At 45.4% G+C, this 17,500-nt stretch overlaps 1 protein-coding gene across 1 annotated transcript in view; it reads left to right on the forward strand.

Moving 5' to 3' along the window:
• Positions 1 to 17,500, forward strand: part of LOC129854549 (A disintegrin and metalloproteinase with thrombospondin motifs 17-like) — a 62,783-nt gene that overhangs the window by 39,959 nt on the left and 5,324 nt on the right. The window contains exon 4 of the mRNA XM_055921743.1: positions 12,611 to 12,783. Within this exon, the coding sequence (XP_055777718.1) occupies positions 12,611 to 12,783 (173 nt within the window). The remainder of the gene's footprint in view (positions 1 to 12,610; positions 12,784 to 17,500) is intronic.

Below are 17,500 nucleotides of genomic sequence, written 5' to 3' on the forward strand. Positions count from 1 at the left end.
GACTCATCCATTAGAGCTTGCTGTTCCTTCTCCAGCCCCTCTCAGACACATCAATTCGAGCTTGCTGTTCCTTCTCCAGCCCCTCTCACACACATCAATTAGAGCTTGCTGTTCCTTCTCCAGCCCCTCTCAGACTCATCCATTAGAGCTTGCTGTTCCTTCTCCAGCCCCTCTCAGACACATCAATTAGAGCTTACTGTTCCTTCTCCAGCCCCTCTCAGACACATCCATTAGAGCTTGCTGTTCCTTCTCCAGCCCCTCTCAGACTCATCCATTAGAGCTTGCTGTTCCTTCTCCAGCCCCTCTCAGACTCATCCATTAGAGCTTGCTGTTCCTTCTCCAGCCCCTCTCAGACTCATCCATTAGAGCTTGCTGTTCCTTCTCCAGCCCCTCTCAGACACATCAATTAGAGCTTGGTGTTCCTTCTCCAGCCCCTCTCAGACTCATCAAAGAGATGGGCGTGGCAGCTGAAGCATTAAGGCTCCACTTGTCTCCAACATCTAAAGGATTCTCTCATTAAAGTTGTTAAAGGATTCTCTTTGGAGTGATGCTCTGATTGGACTGATGTATCTCCTGGCTGTAACCCAAATGGCACACTATTCCCTAATGAGTGTAGTCCTTTTGACCAGGGCCCACCAGAGCCATTAGTAGTGCACTATGTAGGGAATAGGGTTTCATTTGGGATGCAGACTGGTCGATTCTAGAACATCAATCACATGCCAATTAGGACAGGACACATGAGGAGTGGAAATGTCTGGCAAACTTACATTCTTTGAGTGAACGATTGATCCCCTTTAACGGGCAGCTCTTAAATGGATAGTTCACTAGTATAACACTTCTAAGGTGTGATAAAAAAGGTATCTTTGAGTGATCTCTTTATGTGGGCACCTCTCTGCCATACAGTGGCTGTGGAGTCTGGTTGTAGTCTAGGACCTAGGTCTAGGCTGGATCCTATCTATTGGACCTTCATAATGGGCTTCTATCTCCATGTAGACCGTAATGAACTGGAGAGGTCTCAGAACCCAGATGTGTCTCTTAGGGTTTTGCAAAATTACTGGGGGTTTTGAGAAAGTTACAGAAATGTTGCAACCCTCGTGTCCATCTAGACACTCTGTCCTCATATATTTTGCTGATGTGGACCTCAATCAGTTTATCCAAAGTTATTACACATCAGGATTAGAGGACTTTGCTTCAGACCCATAACAGCAGCAGCACTGGCTAACCGTTGAGTCGGCAGATTTTATTGTCCCCTGCTGACTGTGTTAGTCTCAAGATTTCAAAGCAGGCCATAATTTGTCTCAGTATGACTCAGAAACAAATTGGGGCTGTCCCAAATGGCCCCCTATTCCCTACAAAGTGGACCACTGTTGACCAGAGCCCTATGGACCCTGGTCAGAAGCAGTGCACTATAAAGGGACTAGGGTGCCATTTGGCCTGCAACTTAGTGCTCAACTTAGTCTTTTGGGTTCAAAGCAGTTTTGTGTTTGTCTCAATATTGTCTTGTTATTGCTTTTCCTCTCTGGTGACTGTGGTATAGGCCACTGCAAAGGGAGGAAGGGAGTTGTCTTTATTGCTCTTCATCAATACCTCTTTTATTGCTGTCTGGGTGGGATGTGCATGGTGATGAGACTGATGACAGAAGGTTAAGGGAGTTAGCCAGTACTGTTGTTGTTCGCCCTATGGGTTTGGGCTATTAGTTTCAATATGGGTTTTCTTTGTTAAGCATTCTGTGACAAATACACGAATTTCTGAAAATACTGCTATTCAAATGACATTTGATTGATAAGTTGTTTGTGAGATATCACATTACAGCGTGAGGGAGAAGCACATGTCGCCTTCAGGCTTGCTTTTATATGAAGGAGTTTCTTCCTCAGCTTTATTTTGTTCTCCAATCTTTGAGAATGACCTTGTCTTAGAAACACTGCTATTCAAATGGCGATTGGTTGATACGTTGTTTGCAACATTTCACTTTGAATACAGAAAGAAATCTTTCCCTGTCCGTTGTATATGCTGCTCTCACATGCCTACAGACAGAGATCCATTTGTCCACAGACAGATATCCATTTGTCCACAGACAGATATCCATTTGTCCACAGACAGAGATCCATTTGTCCACAGACAGATATCCATTTGTCCACAGACAGATATCCATTTGTCCACAGACAGATATCCATTTGTCCACAGACAGATATCCATTTGTCCACAGACAGATATCCATTTGTCCACAGACAGATATCCATTTGTCCACAGACAGATATCTATTTGTCCACAGACAGATATCCATTTGTCCACAGACAGATATCTATTTGTCCACAGACAGATATCCATTTGTCCACAGACAGATATCCATTTGTCCACAGACAGATATCCATTTGTCCACAGACAGATATCCATTTGTTCACAGACAGATATCCATTTGTCCACAGACAGATATCCATTTGTCCACAGACATATATCTATTTGTCCACAGAGAGTGGAGAGTGAAGTGCAAAGAATCAGCAGTGAAAGAATCATTCCGATTTAAGTTCCTTGGCCTCCGATTGGTCAGAAGTTGGCCTGGTTACCATGTGTCCTCTGTCAAGCCTGCATTGTCATGGACACAGTAGGGTCTAAGTGGGAAGGCTGCCCATGCCTGTAGAATGGTTATCTGTCACATTACAGGGTGATAGAGTGTAGGGACATCTGTACCAGATGCTTGAGAGATGAAGTGGAGGAGGGAGAGAGGGATTGAAGAGGAGCAGTCTAAAGAGAGGGGTCAAAGAGGAGCAGAGGGAGAGGAGGGTTGAAGAGGAGGAGAGGAGGTGGGAGAGGAGGGTTGAAGAGGAGGGGAGGAGGTGGGAGAGGAGGGTTGAAGAGGAGGAGAGGAAGTGGGAGAGGGTTGAAGAGGAGTAGAGGAAGTGGGAGAGGAGGGTTGAAGAGGAGGAGAGGAAGTGGGAGAGGAGGGTTGAAGAGGCGGAGAGGAATTGGGAGAGGAGAGTTGAAGAGGAGGAGAGGAGGTGGGGGAGGAGGGTTGAAGAGGAGGAGAGGAAGTGGGAGAGGAGGGTTGAAGAGGAGGAGAGGTGGTGGGAGAGGAGGGTTGAAGAAGAGGAGAGGAAGTGGGAGAGGAGGGTTGGAGAGGAGGGTTGAAGAGGAGGAGAGGAAGTGGGAGAGGAGGGTTGACGAGGAGGAGAGGAGGTGGGAGAGGAGGGTTGAAGAGGAGGAGAGGAGGTGGGAGAGGAGGATTGAAGAGGAGGAGAGGAAGTGGGAGAGGAGGGTTGAAAAGGAGGAGAGGAAGTGGGAGAGGAGGGTTGAAGACGAGGAGAGGAGGTTGGAGAGGAGAGTTGAAAAGGAGGAGAGGAAGTGGGAGAGGGTTGAAGAGGAGTTGAGGAAGTGGGCGAGGAGGGTTGAAGAGGAGGAGAGGAAGTGGGAGAGGAAGAGGAGGATGGAAGAGGAGTAGAGAAAGTGGGAGAGGAGGTTTGAAGAGAAGGAGAGGAAGTGGAAGAGGAGGAGAGGAAGTGGGAGAGGGTTGAAGAGGAGTTGAGGAAGTGGGCGAGGAGGGTTGAAGAGGAGGAGAGGAAGTGGGAGAGGAAGAGGAGGATGGAAGAGGAGTAGAGAAAGTGGGAGAGGAGGTTTGAAGAGAAGGAGAGGAAGTGGAAGAGGAGGAGAGGAAGTGGGAGAGGAGGGTTGAAGAGGAGGAGAGGAAGGGGAAGAGGAGGATGGAAGAGGAGTAAAGAAAGTGGGAGAGGAGGGTTGAAGAGGAGGAGAGGAAGTGGGAGAGGAGGGTTGAAGAGGGGGGGAAGTGGGAGAGGAGGGTTGAAGAGGAGGGGGGAAGTGGAAGAGGAGGGTTGAAGAGGGGGGGAGGAAGTGGGAGAGGAGGGTTGAAGAGGAGGAGAGGAAGTGGGAGAGGAGGGTTGAAGAGGAGGGGGGAAGTGGTAGAGGAGGGTTGAAGAGGAGGAGAGGAAGTGGGAGAGGAGGGGGGGAAGTGGATGAGGAGGATGGAAGAGGAGTAGAGAAAGTGGGACAGGAGGGTTGAAGAGGGGGAGAGGAAGTGGGAGAGGAGGATTAAAGAGGAGGCGAGGAAGTGGGAGAGGAGGGTTGAAGAGGAGGGGGGGGAAGTGGGAGAGGAGGGTTGAAGAGGAGGAGAGGAAGTGGGAGAGGAGGGTTGAAGAGGAGTGGGGGAGGTGGGAGAGGAGGGTTGAAGAGGAGGGGGGAAGTGGGAGAGGAGGGTTGAAGAGGAGGAGAGGAAGTGGGAGAGGAGGAGAGGAAGTGGGAGAGGAGGGTTGAAGAGGGGGAGAGGAAGTGGGAGAGGAGGAGAGGAAGTGGGAGAGGAGGGTTGAAGAGGGGGAGAGGAAGTGGGAGAGAAGGAGAGGAAGTGGGAGAGGAGGGTTGAAGAGGAGGGGGGGAAGTGGGAGAGGAGGGTTGAAGAGGAGGAGAGGAAGTGGGAGAAGAGGGTTGAAGAGGAGGAGAGGACGTGGGAGAGGAGGAGAGGAAGTGGGAGAGGAGGGTTGAAGAGGAGGAGAGGAAGTGGGAGAGGAGGGTTGAAGAGGGGGAGAGGAAGTGGGAGAGGAGGAGAGGAAGTGGGAGAGGGGGGTTGAAGAGAGTACCGTCTTCCTCTTGTCAGAAGCTACTTGCAGTGTTTGAACTAATGTCGTTAAGTATACCATGTACTGTTTTTACAGATACACTTGAGTAATGTATGTATACATATTATTACATTGTTACTATTACTATAATTACATGGGATCTGATTTTCATGTTTGTCTGTATCTCATGTTCTACTTCAAATGTTTTCATGTGACCCAATAGAGTTGTGCAATGTGTTTGTGTGTGACATGTTTTTTAGAGCAGATAACTGGGGGATTCTCAGATCTCTCTCATCTTGCCTTTTCCAATGCACTAAACAGAAACAAGAACGCTAAACATTGCTTTAAGTTCACAACAACACATGGATAAGTCTCATACTGTTTGGCATTCCCATGCCCAAGCCATGTGGCTTTTGTGGCTTTTGATTCACTGAGTCTCCACAGTTGTCCAGTATTGTCATTGCCCAAGCTAAGCCCTCTTCTTCTCTGAGAACAAAACATCTTTCCACAGTGTTTGTCCACGCAGATAAACAACCTTAACAGACAACAGATTAACCAAACAATCCTCCTGTCACGATCGTGTGGCGGATTAACGGACCAAAATGCAGCAGTTGGAAAATATGCCATCTTCTTTTATTTTAACACGAAGATGAACACGACACAAAAACACTTTAACAAAACAACAAAATAACAAAACGACCGTGAAGCTACAAACGTTGTGCACAAACATACAGGCTACTAACGTTCTTACATAGACAATTACCCACAACCAATGAGAGCCTATGGCTACCCTAAATAAGGCTCCCAATCAGAGACAACCGAAATCAGCTGTCTCTAATTGGGAACTCATTCAGGTAACCATAGACTCTCCTAGACAACTAAACATACATAGACAATACTAGAAACCTGTACTCCACACAAACCCATATACTATACACAACCCCTTTACCATAAACACCCAAAACCAACAAAACAAAAACATTCCCCATGTCACACCCTGACCTAACTAAAATAATAAAGAAAACCAATAATACTAAGGCCAGGGCGTGACATAACCCCCCCCTTGAGGCGCGAACTCCGGGCGCACCATACACAGTCTAGGGGAGGGTCTGGGTGGGCTTCCATCCACGGTGGCGGCTCCGGCTCTGGTCGCGGTCCCCACGTCACCACAGTACCTAAACACCTCCTAGGCTTCCTCCAAACGACCCCCCTCCACCTTAACCCCATTGCATTCAGGGGCAGTTCCGGACTTAGGGGCAGTACCAGGGTAAGAGGCAGTACCAGGGTCAGGGGCAGTACTAGGGTCAGGGACAGTACCAGGGTCAGGGGCAGTACCAGGGTAAGGGGCAGCACCAGGGTAAGGGGCAGCACCAGGGTAAGGGGCAGCACCAGGGTAAGGGGCAGCTCCGGACTGAGGAATGGCAGCTCCGGACTGAGGGATGGCCCATGGCTGGCTGACGGATCTGGCTGCTCATGGCTAGCTGACGGATCTGGCTGCTCATGGCTAGCTGACGGATCTGGCTGCTCATGGCTAGCTGACGGATCTGGCTGCTCATGGCTAGCTGACGGATCTGGCTGCTCATGGCTGGCTGACGGATCTGGCTGCTCATGGCTAGCTGACGGATCTGGCTGCTCATGGCTAGCTGACGGATCTGGCTGCTCATGGCTGGCTGACTGATCTGGCTGCTCATGGCTGGCTGACTGATCTGGCTGCTCCTGTCTGGTTGGCGGCTCTGGCAGATCCTGTCTGGTTGGCGGCTCTGGCAGATCCTGTCTGACGGACGGCTCTAGCGGCTCCTGTCTGGCTGGCGGCTCTAGCGGCTCCTGTCTGGCGGACGGCTCAGTGGGCTCATGGCAGACGGGCGGCTTTGCAGGCTCATGGCAGACGGGCGGCTTTGCAGGCTCATTGCAGACGGATGGCTCAGATGGCGCTGGGGAGACAGATGGCTCAGATGGCGCTGGGGAGACGGATGGCTCAGATGGCGCTGGGGAGACGAGCAGTTCAGTCATCGCTGTGCAGACGGCAGACTCCTGCCGGCTGAGGCGCACTGTAGGCCTGGTGCGTGGTGCCGGGACTGGTGGCACCGGGCTGGGGACACGCATCTCAGGGCTAGTGCGGGGAGCAGGAACAGGGCATACTGGACCCTGGGGACGCACATTAGGCCTAGTGCGTGGGGCCAGAACTGGTGGTACCGGACTGGGGACACGCATCTCAGGGCTAATGCGGGGAGCAGCAACAGGATGCACAGGACTCTGGAGACGCACAAAAGGCTTAGTGCGTGGTGCCGGAATTGGTGATACCGGGCTGGAGACACGCACCATAGGACGAGTGCGTGGAGGAGGAACAGGGCTCTGGAGACACACTGGAAGCCTGTTACGTGGTGTAGGCACTGGTGGCACTGAACTGGGGCGGGGAGGTGGCGCCGGAAATACCGGACCGTGCAGGCGTATTGGCTCCCTTGAGCATTGAGCCTGACCAACCTTACCTGGTTGAATGCTCCCCGTTGCCTGACCAGTGCGGAGAGGTGGAATAACCCGCACCGGGCTATGTAGGCGAACCGGGGACACCATGCGTAAGGCTGGTGCCATGTAAACCGGCCCGAGGAGACGCACTGGTGGCCAGATATGTAGGGCCGGCTTCATGACATCCGGCTCAATACTCAATCTAGCCCTGCCAGTGCGGGGAGGTGGAATAACCCGCACCGGGCTATGCACACGTACAGGAGACACCGTGCGCTCTACTGCGTAACACGGTGTCTGCCCGTACTCTCGCTCTCCACGGTAATTACAGGGAGTAGGCGCAGGTTTCCTACCTGACTTCGCCACTCTCCCTTTAAGCCCCCCCCAAAGAAATTTTTTGGGTTTTCCCACAGGCTTCCTACCGCTTCGTCGTGCTGCCTCCATTCGCCGGTATCCCTCCTCGCACTGCGCCAGAGAATCCCAGGCGGGCTCCGGCACTCTCCCTGGGTTGATCGCCCACCTGTCGATCTCCTCCCACGTAGTGTAACCCAGATCCTTTGTAGGTTCCTTTTCCTGCCTCCGAGCTAGCTCCTCATATCGCCGCCTCTCTGCTTTCGCTGCCTCCAGCTCAGCTTTGGGGCGGTTATATTCTCCTGGTACCTCCCGGTCTAAAATTTCCTCCCATGTCCATAAATCCTTGTATTGCTCTTGTTGCCGCTGGTCATGCCGCTTGGTCCTATGGTGGGTAATTCTGTCACGATCGTGTGGCGGATTAACGGACCAAAATGCAGCAGTTGGAAAATATGCCATCTTCTTTTATTAAACAACACGAAGATGAACACGACACAAAAACACTTTAACAAAACAACAAAATAACAAAACGACCGTGAAGCTACAAACGTTGTGCACAAACATACAGGCTACTAACGTTCTTACATAGACAATTACCCACAACCAATGAGAGCCTATGGCTACCCTAAATAAGGCTCCCAATCAGAGACAACCGAAATCAGCTGTCTCTAATTGGGAACTCATTCAGGTAACCATAGACTCTCCTAGACAACTAAACATACATAGACAATACTAGAAACCTGTACTCCACACAAACCCATATACTATACACAACCCCTTTACCATAAACACCCAAAACCAACAAAACAAAAACATTCCCCATGTCACACCCTGACCTAACTAAAATAATAAAGAAAACCAATAATACTAAGGCCAGGGCGTGACACCTCCCCATCCAATAGTTTGGTTTCTGCAGAAGTGTGTGTGTGTGTGTGTGTGTGTGTGTGTGCGTGTGCGTGTGCGTGTGTGTGCGTGTGCGTGTGCGTGTGTGTGTGCAAGCCATGCGAGAAACAAGCTCCAGATATATGCTGGAAAATAGGTGTGATTTAACTAAATCCATGGAATGACATGACCCTTCTTCCACTAGCAGGCATATCTCATGGGTGTTCTTAAAAGGTACAGTTCAGACAGTTCAGACAAATGTAAATGGCTGTTACTTTAATGGAATTGATATCCTCCCAGATAGAGTTTCAACATTCCGCTAACTTTATCAAAATGCCCAGGTTTTGGTCCTCTTGGTTGGAGGACTCCAGGAATCGTAAAACCAGGATTTCTGGAAAACCAGGGACTTCGGGGAAAGTTACCGGTGCAACCCTACTGCCTGTCTACTGTGTTATGAACTTGAAAGTCTTGAAATACTTATTGAAAGTCTTCAAGGAGAGAGGGAACCATGGCAACAACAGTATCAATCATGAGTATTGATCTGGAGAGTCAGGAACAATCGTGTCGCCAACATCATCAGTGTAAGATGCATAAACAATGCCTTCCCCAAACTATTCAGACCCCTTGACTTTTTCCACATTTTGTTACGTGACGGCCTTATTCTAAAATGTTCAATTAAAATGAAAAACATAAAATTCATCAATCTACACACAATAACCCATAATGACAAAGCGAAAACATTTTTTTTAAAATCTTTCCACATAACTTATTTACATAAGTATTCAGACCCTTTTGCTATGAGACACGAAATTGAGCTCAGGTGCCTCCTGTTTCCAATGATAATTCTTGAGATATTTCTACAACTTGATTGGAGTCCACATGTGGTAAATTCAATTGATTGGACATGATTTGGAAATGCACACACCTGTCTATTTAAGGTCCCACAGTTGACAGTGCTTGTCATAGCAAAAACCAAGACATGAGGTCGAAGGAATTGTCCGTAGAGCTCCGAGACAGGATTGTGTCGAGGCACAGATCTGGGGAAGGGTACCAAAAAATGTCTGCAGCGTTGAAGGTCCCCAAGAACACAGTGGCCTCCATCATTCTTAAGTGGAAGAAGTTTGGAACCACCAAGACTCTTCCAAGAGCTGGCCGCCAGGCCAAACTGAGCAATCAGGGGAGAAGGGCCTTGGTCAGGGAGGTGACCAAGAACCCATATGGTCTCTCTGACAGAGCTCCAGAGTTCCTCTGTGGAGATGGGAGGACCTTCCAGAAGGACATCCATCTCTGCAGCACTCCACCAATCAGGGTTTTATGGTAGAGTGGCCGGATGGAAGCCACTCCTCAGTAAAAGACACATGACAGCCCGCTTAGAGTTTGCCAAAAGCCACCTAAAGACTCTCAGACCATGAGAAACAAGAATCTCTGGTCTGATGAAACTAAGATTGAGCTCTTTGGCCTGAATGCCAAGCGTCACGTCTGGAGGAAACCTGGCACCATCCCTACAGTGAAACATGGGGGTGGCAGCATCATGCTGTAGGGATGTTTTTCAGCGACAGGGACTAGGAGATAAGTCAGGATCGAGAGAAAGATGATAATAAGACTTTATAAGAAGATCATCCATGCTTTATAATGCATTATAACTAGATCATAATGCATTATAACCAGATCATAATGCATTATAACCAGCATTAACCACATCATAATGCATTAACCACATTATAATGCATTATAACCACATCATAATGCATTAACCACATCGTAATGCATTATAACCATATCATAATGCATTGACCACATCATATTACATTGACCACATCATGATGCATTATAACCACATCATATTACATTGACCACATCATGATGCATTATAACCACATCATAATGCATTGGCCACATCATAATGCATTATAACCACATCATATTGCATTATAACCCGATCATATTGCATTAACCACATTATAATGCATTATCGCATCATAATGTATTATGACGGTTGGCTTTATGGTAGTGTTACCCAATCTGTTGTTACTAAGGTCTCTCACACAGTTTCGCTAGATGTGGTGTTACAGCACAAGGCTGTAGTTAATCATGCATCTCTGATGAGAACTGAAGTTAGTGTGTGCAGCGAGTCCTCCTTAAAGGGGAAGTTCAGTCTTTTACAATTTAACATATTCATAGATTTTTTAAGAATATATCTTATAAATGTTTTGTAAGCTTAGTTCAACTGTTGTACCTCATCATAACCCAAAATATAAGCTTGTTTTACTCCATTGTTTGGAAACAATGCAATTGTAAACAAATACTGTTTAGCCTCAAAACATAGGAAAACTATACTTTTATCTCATGGATGGTCAGTCCTTGCATCCATACCTCTGTCTATGAATTTGATGATGGTTACATTTCTCCAGCCCCGTCCCTCAGTTGTTTACCAAATCAGTGACTTTAATCATGTTTACATATTTACTCATATGTATATACTGTATTCTATTCTACCGCATTTTAGTCTATGCCACTCCGACATTGCTCATCCTAATATTTATATATTCCTTAATTACATTATTTTACTTTAGGTTGTGTGTATTGTAGGTATTGTTGTGAATTGTTAGATATTACTGCACTGTTGGAGCTAGAAACACAAGCATTTCACTACACCCGCAATAACATCTGCTAAACATGTGTATGTGACAAATATAATTTGATTTGATTTGACCACTTTCTTGTTGTTTGAACTGCCAGATTGCCCCTTTAATGTGGTCCATGAAGTTCTGTTGTTGCTGCAGTGATTTTACCATTGTTTATTCCACCACTCTTACGTTAACTAGCTGTGCCTTTTCTTTCCAATGGAAGACATTAGAGTTCCCATTGAATCTGGAACGACTTAGCGAATGGGCCAACCCCGGCCTTGTTCTCATAACATTGGTTAGAGTACTGAAACTATTTCATTTAAGATGATTAGGCCTAATAGAACTCCTGGTCATAGAGTATGTGGTGGTGGTATCTTCCAGAGGACTGGGGTAAGTTAAAGCAGAGGGAGAGAAGAAAAAGAGAGAGGTAGTGAGAAGTGTGTTTCTTTGAGAGAGAAACTTCATGGCATCTCATACAGAATGGCCATCTTTTTTTATGTCTCTTTATCTGTCAGTCTGTCATCCATCTTTACTTAAAGGGTTAGTTCACCCAAATCACAAAATTACAAAATGTGTTTTCTTATGTGTTTCCAGTCATGGAGAGAAGTGCTTCACACTGGTTTTATTTACCTTGCTACTGTTACCAACCGCTAACTTATTAAGCATTTTCTAACCCAAAACGAATAGATGCTGTGTCATGCCCAAATGAAAGTATCTGTAAGGGATTCTTTAGCTCAACGACTGTATAATGGAATGTCTACTGTAGCTGGCATTGTCTCTGTTCTTGTCCCTGTCAGCTTGGCTTGTTAAGATGCTGTAAACCTAGTCTGGGACCACATCTGTTGTGTTGTCTTGTTAAGATGCTGTAAACCTAGCCTGGGACCACATCTGTTGTGTTGTCTTGTTAAGATGCAGTAAACCTAGTCTGGGACCACATCTGTTGTGTTGTCTTGTTACGATTGTCAGGACCCGGTTACGAACTCGGGTCTCCGGTGTGAGAAACAGTCACTTAGTAAACTGAGCCACTAATAGTCGGCAGAACCCAGAAGATGAGGCAGACACAGCAGTACTAGAGACGGTGGTTTAATAAAGTAAAAAGGAAAAGATCTTCAGGCAAAAAATATAAATCCACAGCGTCAAAAGTAATTCCAAGAGAAAAAATGTATATCCTCCAAGACACAAGGAAAAATCCACAGTGGTAAGAACATCAGGGAAAAAACAAACCTCAAAAGAATAATCAAAAATAAACAAGAACAAAACCAGAGTACCTCAAGAAAATGCAACTAGAGAAACAAATGTTCACAGCATGGCTGGGGCTGGGTGCTAACATACAAACACAGAGCAAAGAACTGAGGAACACTAAGGGTTTAAATACTTTCAAGGGAAATGAGGCACAGGTGCAAATAATAACTGGAACAAGGGAAAAAACAAAAGGGTCAAAAAAGCATCTAGTGACCAAAACCTGAACAATCCTGGCCAAATCCTGACAACAATGCTGTAAACCTAGCCTGGGACCACATATGTTGTGTTTTCTTGTTAAGATGCAGTAAACCTAGCTTGGTACCACATATGTTGTGTTGTCTTGTTAAGATGCAGTAAACCTAGCCTGGGACCAAATCTGTTGTGTTGTCTTGCAAACTCCTAGTGGTTTGGTGTGATCTGGGACCAGGCTATGGTGGAACAGCAAATAATAATCAATCATGTGTGTGTCTCTGTCCCCTGTGCTAGTGAGGAAGAAGGAGAAGAGGCAGAAAGGAGTGGAGGAGGGCCGTAGAAGGAGGAACGCCATCCATCTGAATGGGTTGTATACGGTAGAGACGGTGGTGGTGGCAGACTCAGACATGGTGCAGTACCACGGAGCAGAGGCCGCGCAGAGATTCCTGCTCACTGTCATGAACATGGTAAGGATGCTTGACACGCTCATATGCATGTATACATGAACACACACACACAAGCACACACAAGCACACACACACACACACACACACACACATATTATGTTATTCTATCGTCGTGGAGACCTAAAATTAATTTCCATTCAAAATCCTGTTTTCATTAACCCCTAACCCTTACCATAATCTTGATCTTAACCCTAACCTTAAACTCAACCACTAACCCCTTACCCTAACCAGAATTGTAACCTTAACCCCAAACTAGAGGTCGACCGATTATGATTTTTCAACGCCGATACCGACACCGATTATTGGAGGACCAAAAAAGCCGATACCGATTAATCGGCCGATTTTTTAAATTGTATTTGTAATAATGACAATTACAACAATACTGAATGAACACTTATTTTAACTTAATATAATACATCAATAAAATCAATTTAGCCTCAAATAAATAATGAAACATGTTCAATTTGGTTTAAATAATGCAAAAACAAAGTGTTGGAGAAGAAAGTAAAAGTGCAATATGTGCCATGTAAGAAAGCTAACGTTTAAGTTCCTTGCTCAGAACATGAGAACATATGAAAGCTGGTGGTTCCTTTTAACATGAGTCTTCAATATTCTCAGGTAAGAAATTTTAGGTTGTAGTTATTATAGGAATTATAGGACTATTTCTCTCTATACCATTTGTATTTCAATAACCTTTGACTATTGGATGTTCTTATAGGCACTTTAGTATTGCCAGTGTAACAGTATAGCTTCCATCCCTCTCCTCGCTCCTACCTGGGCTCAAACCAGGAACACAACGACAACAGCCACCCTTGAAGCAGCGTTACCCATGCAGAGCAAGGGGAATAACTACTCCAAGTCTCAGAGCGAGTGACGTTTGAAAAGCTATTAGCGCGCACCCCGCTAACTAGCTAGCCATTTCACATCGGTTACACCAGCCTAATCTCGGGAGGTGATGGCAAAACGCAGGAAAGTGCTGTTTGAATGAATGCTTACGAGCCTGCTGCTGCCTACCACCGCTCAGTCAGACTGCTCTATCAAATCATAGACTTAGTTATAACATAATAACACACAGAAATACGAGCCTTAGGTCATTAATATGGTCGAATCCGGAAACTATAATCTCGAAAACAAGACGTTTATTCTTTCAGTGAAATACGGAACCGTTCCGTATTTTATCTAACGGGTGGCATCCATAAGTCTAAATATTCCTGTTACATTGCACAACCTTCAATGTTATGTCATAATTACGTAAAATTCTGGCAAATTAGGCGGCCCAAACTGTTGCATATACACTGACTCTGCGTGCAATGAACGCAAGAGAAGTGACACAATTTCACCTGGTTAATATTGCCTGCTAACCTGGATTTCTTTTAGCTAAATATGCAGGTTTAAAAATATATACTTCTGTGTATTGATTTTAAGAAATGCATTGATGTTTATGGTTAGGTACACATTGGAGCAACGATACGCACCGCATCGCTTATATGCAACGCAGGACACGCTAGATAAACTAGTAATATCATCAACCATGTGTAGTTAACTAGTGATTATGATTGATGGATTGTTTTTTATAAGATAAGTTTAATGCTAGCTAGCAACTTACCTTGGCTTCTACTGCATTCGCGTAACAGGCAGGCTCCTCGTGGAGTGCAATGTAATCAGGTAGTTAGATCGTTGGACTAGTTAACTGTAAGGTTGCAAGATTGAATCCCCCGAGCTGACAAGGTAAAAATCTGTCATTCTGCCCCTGAACGAGGCAGTTAACCCACCATTCCTAGGCCATCATTGAAAATAAGAATGTGTTCTTAACTGACTTGCCTAGTTAAATAAAGATTAAATAAAGGTGTAAAAAAAAAATATATATATATATTTTTAAATTGGCCAAATCGGTGTCCAAAAATACCGATTTCCGATTGTTATGAAAACTTGAAATCGGACCTAATTAATCGTCCATTCCGATTAATCGGTCGACCTCTACCCTAAACCTAACCCCTAAGTTTAAAATAGCCTTTGTCCTCATGGGGACGTGGGAAATGATAACTCCACGAGGGAGAATTTTCCTTGTTTTACTATCCTTGTGGGGATTTTTGTGGATTTTAGGTCTAATTAAGTCTTTGAGTTGTACACATGCTGTTGAGCGGCTCACTACCATGTTTGAAAGGTTAAAGACACGTTAACAAGCTTCATTTTGGCAATGCCACCTCCCATGTTTCTCTTGGCTTTGTGCTAGCTGGTTTAGCTCTGAGAGAGACCGGACAGTACCAGAGAATTGTAATGCTGTTTTTCTCTATGCATCCAAAATAGCACCCTATTCCCTACATAGTACACTACCGTTGACTTATGACCTACGGGCCCTGATAAAAAAGTAGGGCACTATGTTGGGACTCAGCCTCTGTTTCTCACCCTTTCAGTTTCTCATTAAAACTCCCTGAACAGCCAACTGATTCAACCTGCTGCTCACAGGGCAGAGCAGTTAGAGACAGAGCCCAACAGTGTCTTGGACAGGAGAGCAAGAAACCAGAGGGGAGGGGAGAGGGATAGACAAGAGGAGAGGAGGGAGCGTAAGAGCGAGGAGGGGAGAGGGAATGTGAGAGTGGTAGGCAAGAGCCAAAGGGGGAAGAGGAGGAAGGGAGAGGGAGACAGAGAGAGAGAGGGGGGAAGAGGAGGGAGGGAGAGGGAGACAGAGAGAGAGGGGGGGAAGAGGAGGGAGGGAGAGGGAGACAGAGAGAGAGAGGGGGGAAGATGAAGGAGGTAGAGGGAGACAGAGAGAGAGAGAGGGGGAAAGAGAAAGAGGGGGAAGAGGAGGGAGGGAGAGGGAGAAAGAGAGAGAGAGGGGGGAAGACGAGTGAGGGAGACAGAGAGAGAGAGGGGGGAAGAGGGAGGGAGAGGGAGACAGAGAGAGATAGGGAAGAGGAGGAGAGGGGGAGGGAGACAGAGAGAGAGAGGGGGAAGAGGAGAGAGGGAGAGCGAGAGAGGGGAAAAGGCATTAGTGAAGGAAGAATGGCGAGAGAGCAGAGAGACAGAAGGAAAGACAGGAGGGAAGGAGGGAGGGCGAAAGAGGGAGGGAGAGGGGGATAAGCCAACTGCTTAAACAACGCTCCGAGGCAGAGCTGTTGGACAGAGATCAACACAGCAGTACAGCCAGCCAAGGTCTGGGCAGGAGAGACAGGGATAGGCATGAGGGAAGAGAGAGCGGCAGGAGGAGAAAAGAGAGAGATGGGGGGGCAGGCATCCACCCTGGTCATACCTTCACAGTACTCTGTGGAAATAACTCCAGGTTAACCATATAAGATACACCAACATGAATTTTATTTGGATAAAGTATATTTCAAGGCAGCTTCCAATTCTGTTGCTGAGTATTTTTCAGATGATAGTTAGGGACCATCTCAGCCTCAAAACCAAATGACCAGGGATTTGTGTAGAACATATCAAGTGGAGGAAGCACTATAATACACCAGTAGATCTGTGTAGATTGAAGGTGCTTTTTCCAATTGACCCCATAACCAATTAAGGGGTTAATTGGTGAGAACTAGTGAGTTGTGTTTGATAACTAGTGAGTTGTGTTTGATAACTAATGAGTTGTGTTTGATAACTAGTGAATTGTGTTTGATAACTAGTGAGTTGTGTTTGATAACTAATGAGTTGTGTTTGATAACTAGTGAGTTGTGTTTGATAACTAGTGAGTTGTGTTTGATAACTAATGAGTTGTGTTTGATAACTAGTGAATTGTGTTTGATAACTAGTGAGGTTGTGTTTGATAACTAATGAGTTGTGTTTGATAACTAGTGACTTGTGTTTGATAGCTAGTGACTTGTGTTTGATAACTAGTGAGTTGTGTTTGATAACTAATGAGTTGTGTTTGATAACTAATGACTTGTGTTTGATAACTAGTGAGTTGTGTTTGATAACTAGTGAGTTGTGTTTGATAACTAGTGAGTTGTGTTTGATAACTAATGAGTTGTGTTTGATAACTAGTGAGTTGTGTTTGATAACTAGTGAGTTGTGTTTGATAACTAATGAGTTGTGTTTGATAACTAATGAGTTGTGTTTGATAACTAATGACTTGTGTTTGATAACTAGTGAGTTGTGTTTGATAACTAGTGAGTTGTGTTTGATAACTAGTGAGTTGTGTTTGATAACTAATGAGTTGTGTTTGATAACTAGTGAGTTGTGTTTGATAACTAGTGAGTTGTGTTTGATAACTAATGAGTTGTGTTTGATAACTAATGAGTTGTGTTTGATAACTAGTGAGTTGTGTTTGATAACTAGTGAGTTGTGTTTGATAACTAGTGAGTTTGTTGATAACTAATGAGTTGTGTTTGATAACTAATGAGTTTTGTTTGATAACTAATGAGTTGTGTTTGATAACTAGTGAGTTGTGTTTGATAACTAGTGAGTTGTGTTTGATAACTAGTGAGTTTCGTTTGATAACTAGTGAGTTTGTTGATAACTAATGAGTTGTGTTTGATAACTAATGAGCTGTGTTTGATAACTAATGAGTTGTGTTTGATAACTAGTGAGTTGTGTTTGATAACTAGTGAGTTGTGTTTGATAACTAATGAGTTGTGTTTGATAACTAGTGACTTGTGTTTGATAACTAGTGAGTTGTGTTTGATAACTAGTGAGTTGTGTTTGATAACTAATGAGTTGTGTTTGATAACTAATGAGTTGTGTTTGATAACTAATGAGTTGTGTTTGATAACTAATGAGTTGT

Source organism: Salvelinus fontinalis, chromosome 4 (assembly GCF_029448725.1).
Source record: "Salvelinus fontinalis isolate EN_2023a chromosome 4, ASM2944872v1, whole genome shotgun sequence".
Taxonomy (NCBI): domain Eukaryota; kingdom Metazoa; phylum Chordata; class Actinopteri; order Salmoniformes; family Salmonidae; genus Salvelinus; species Salvelinus fontinalis.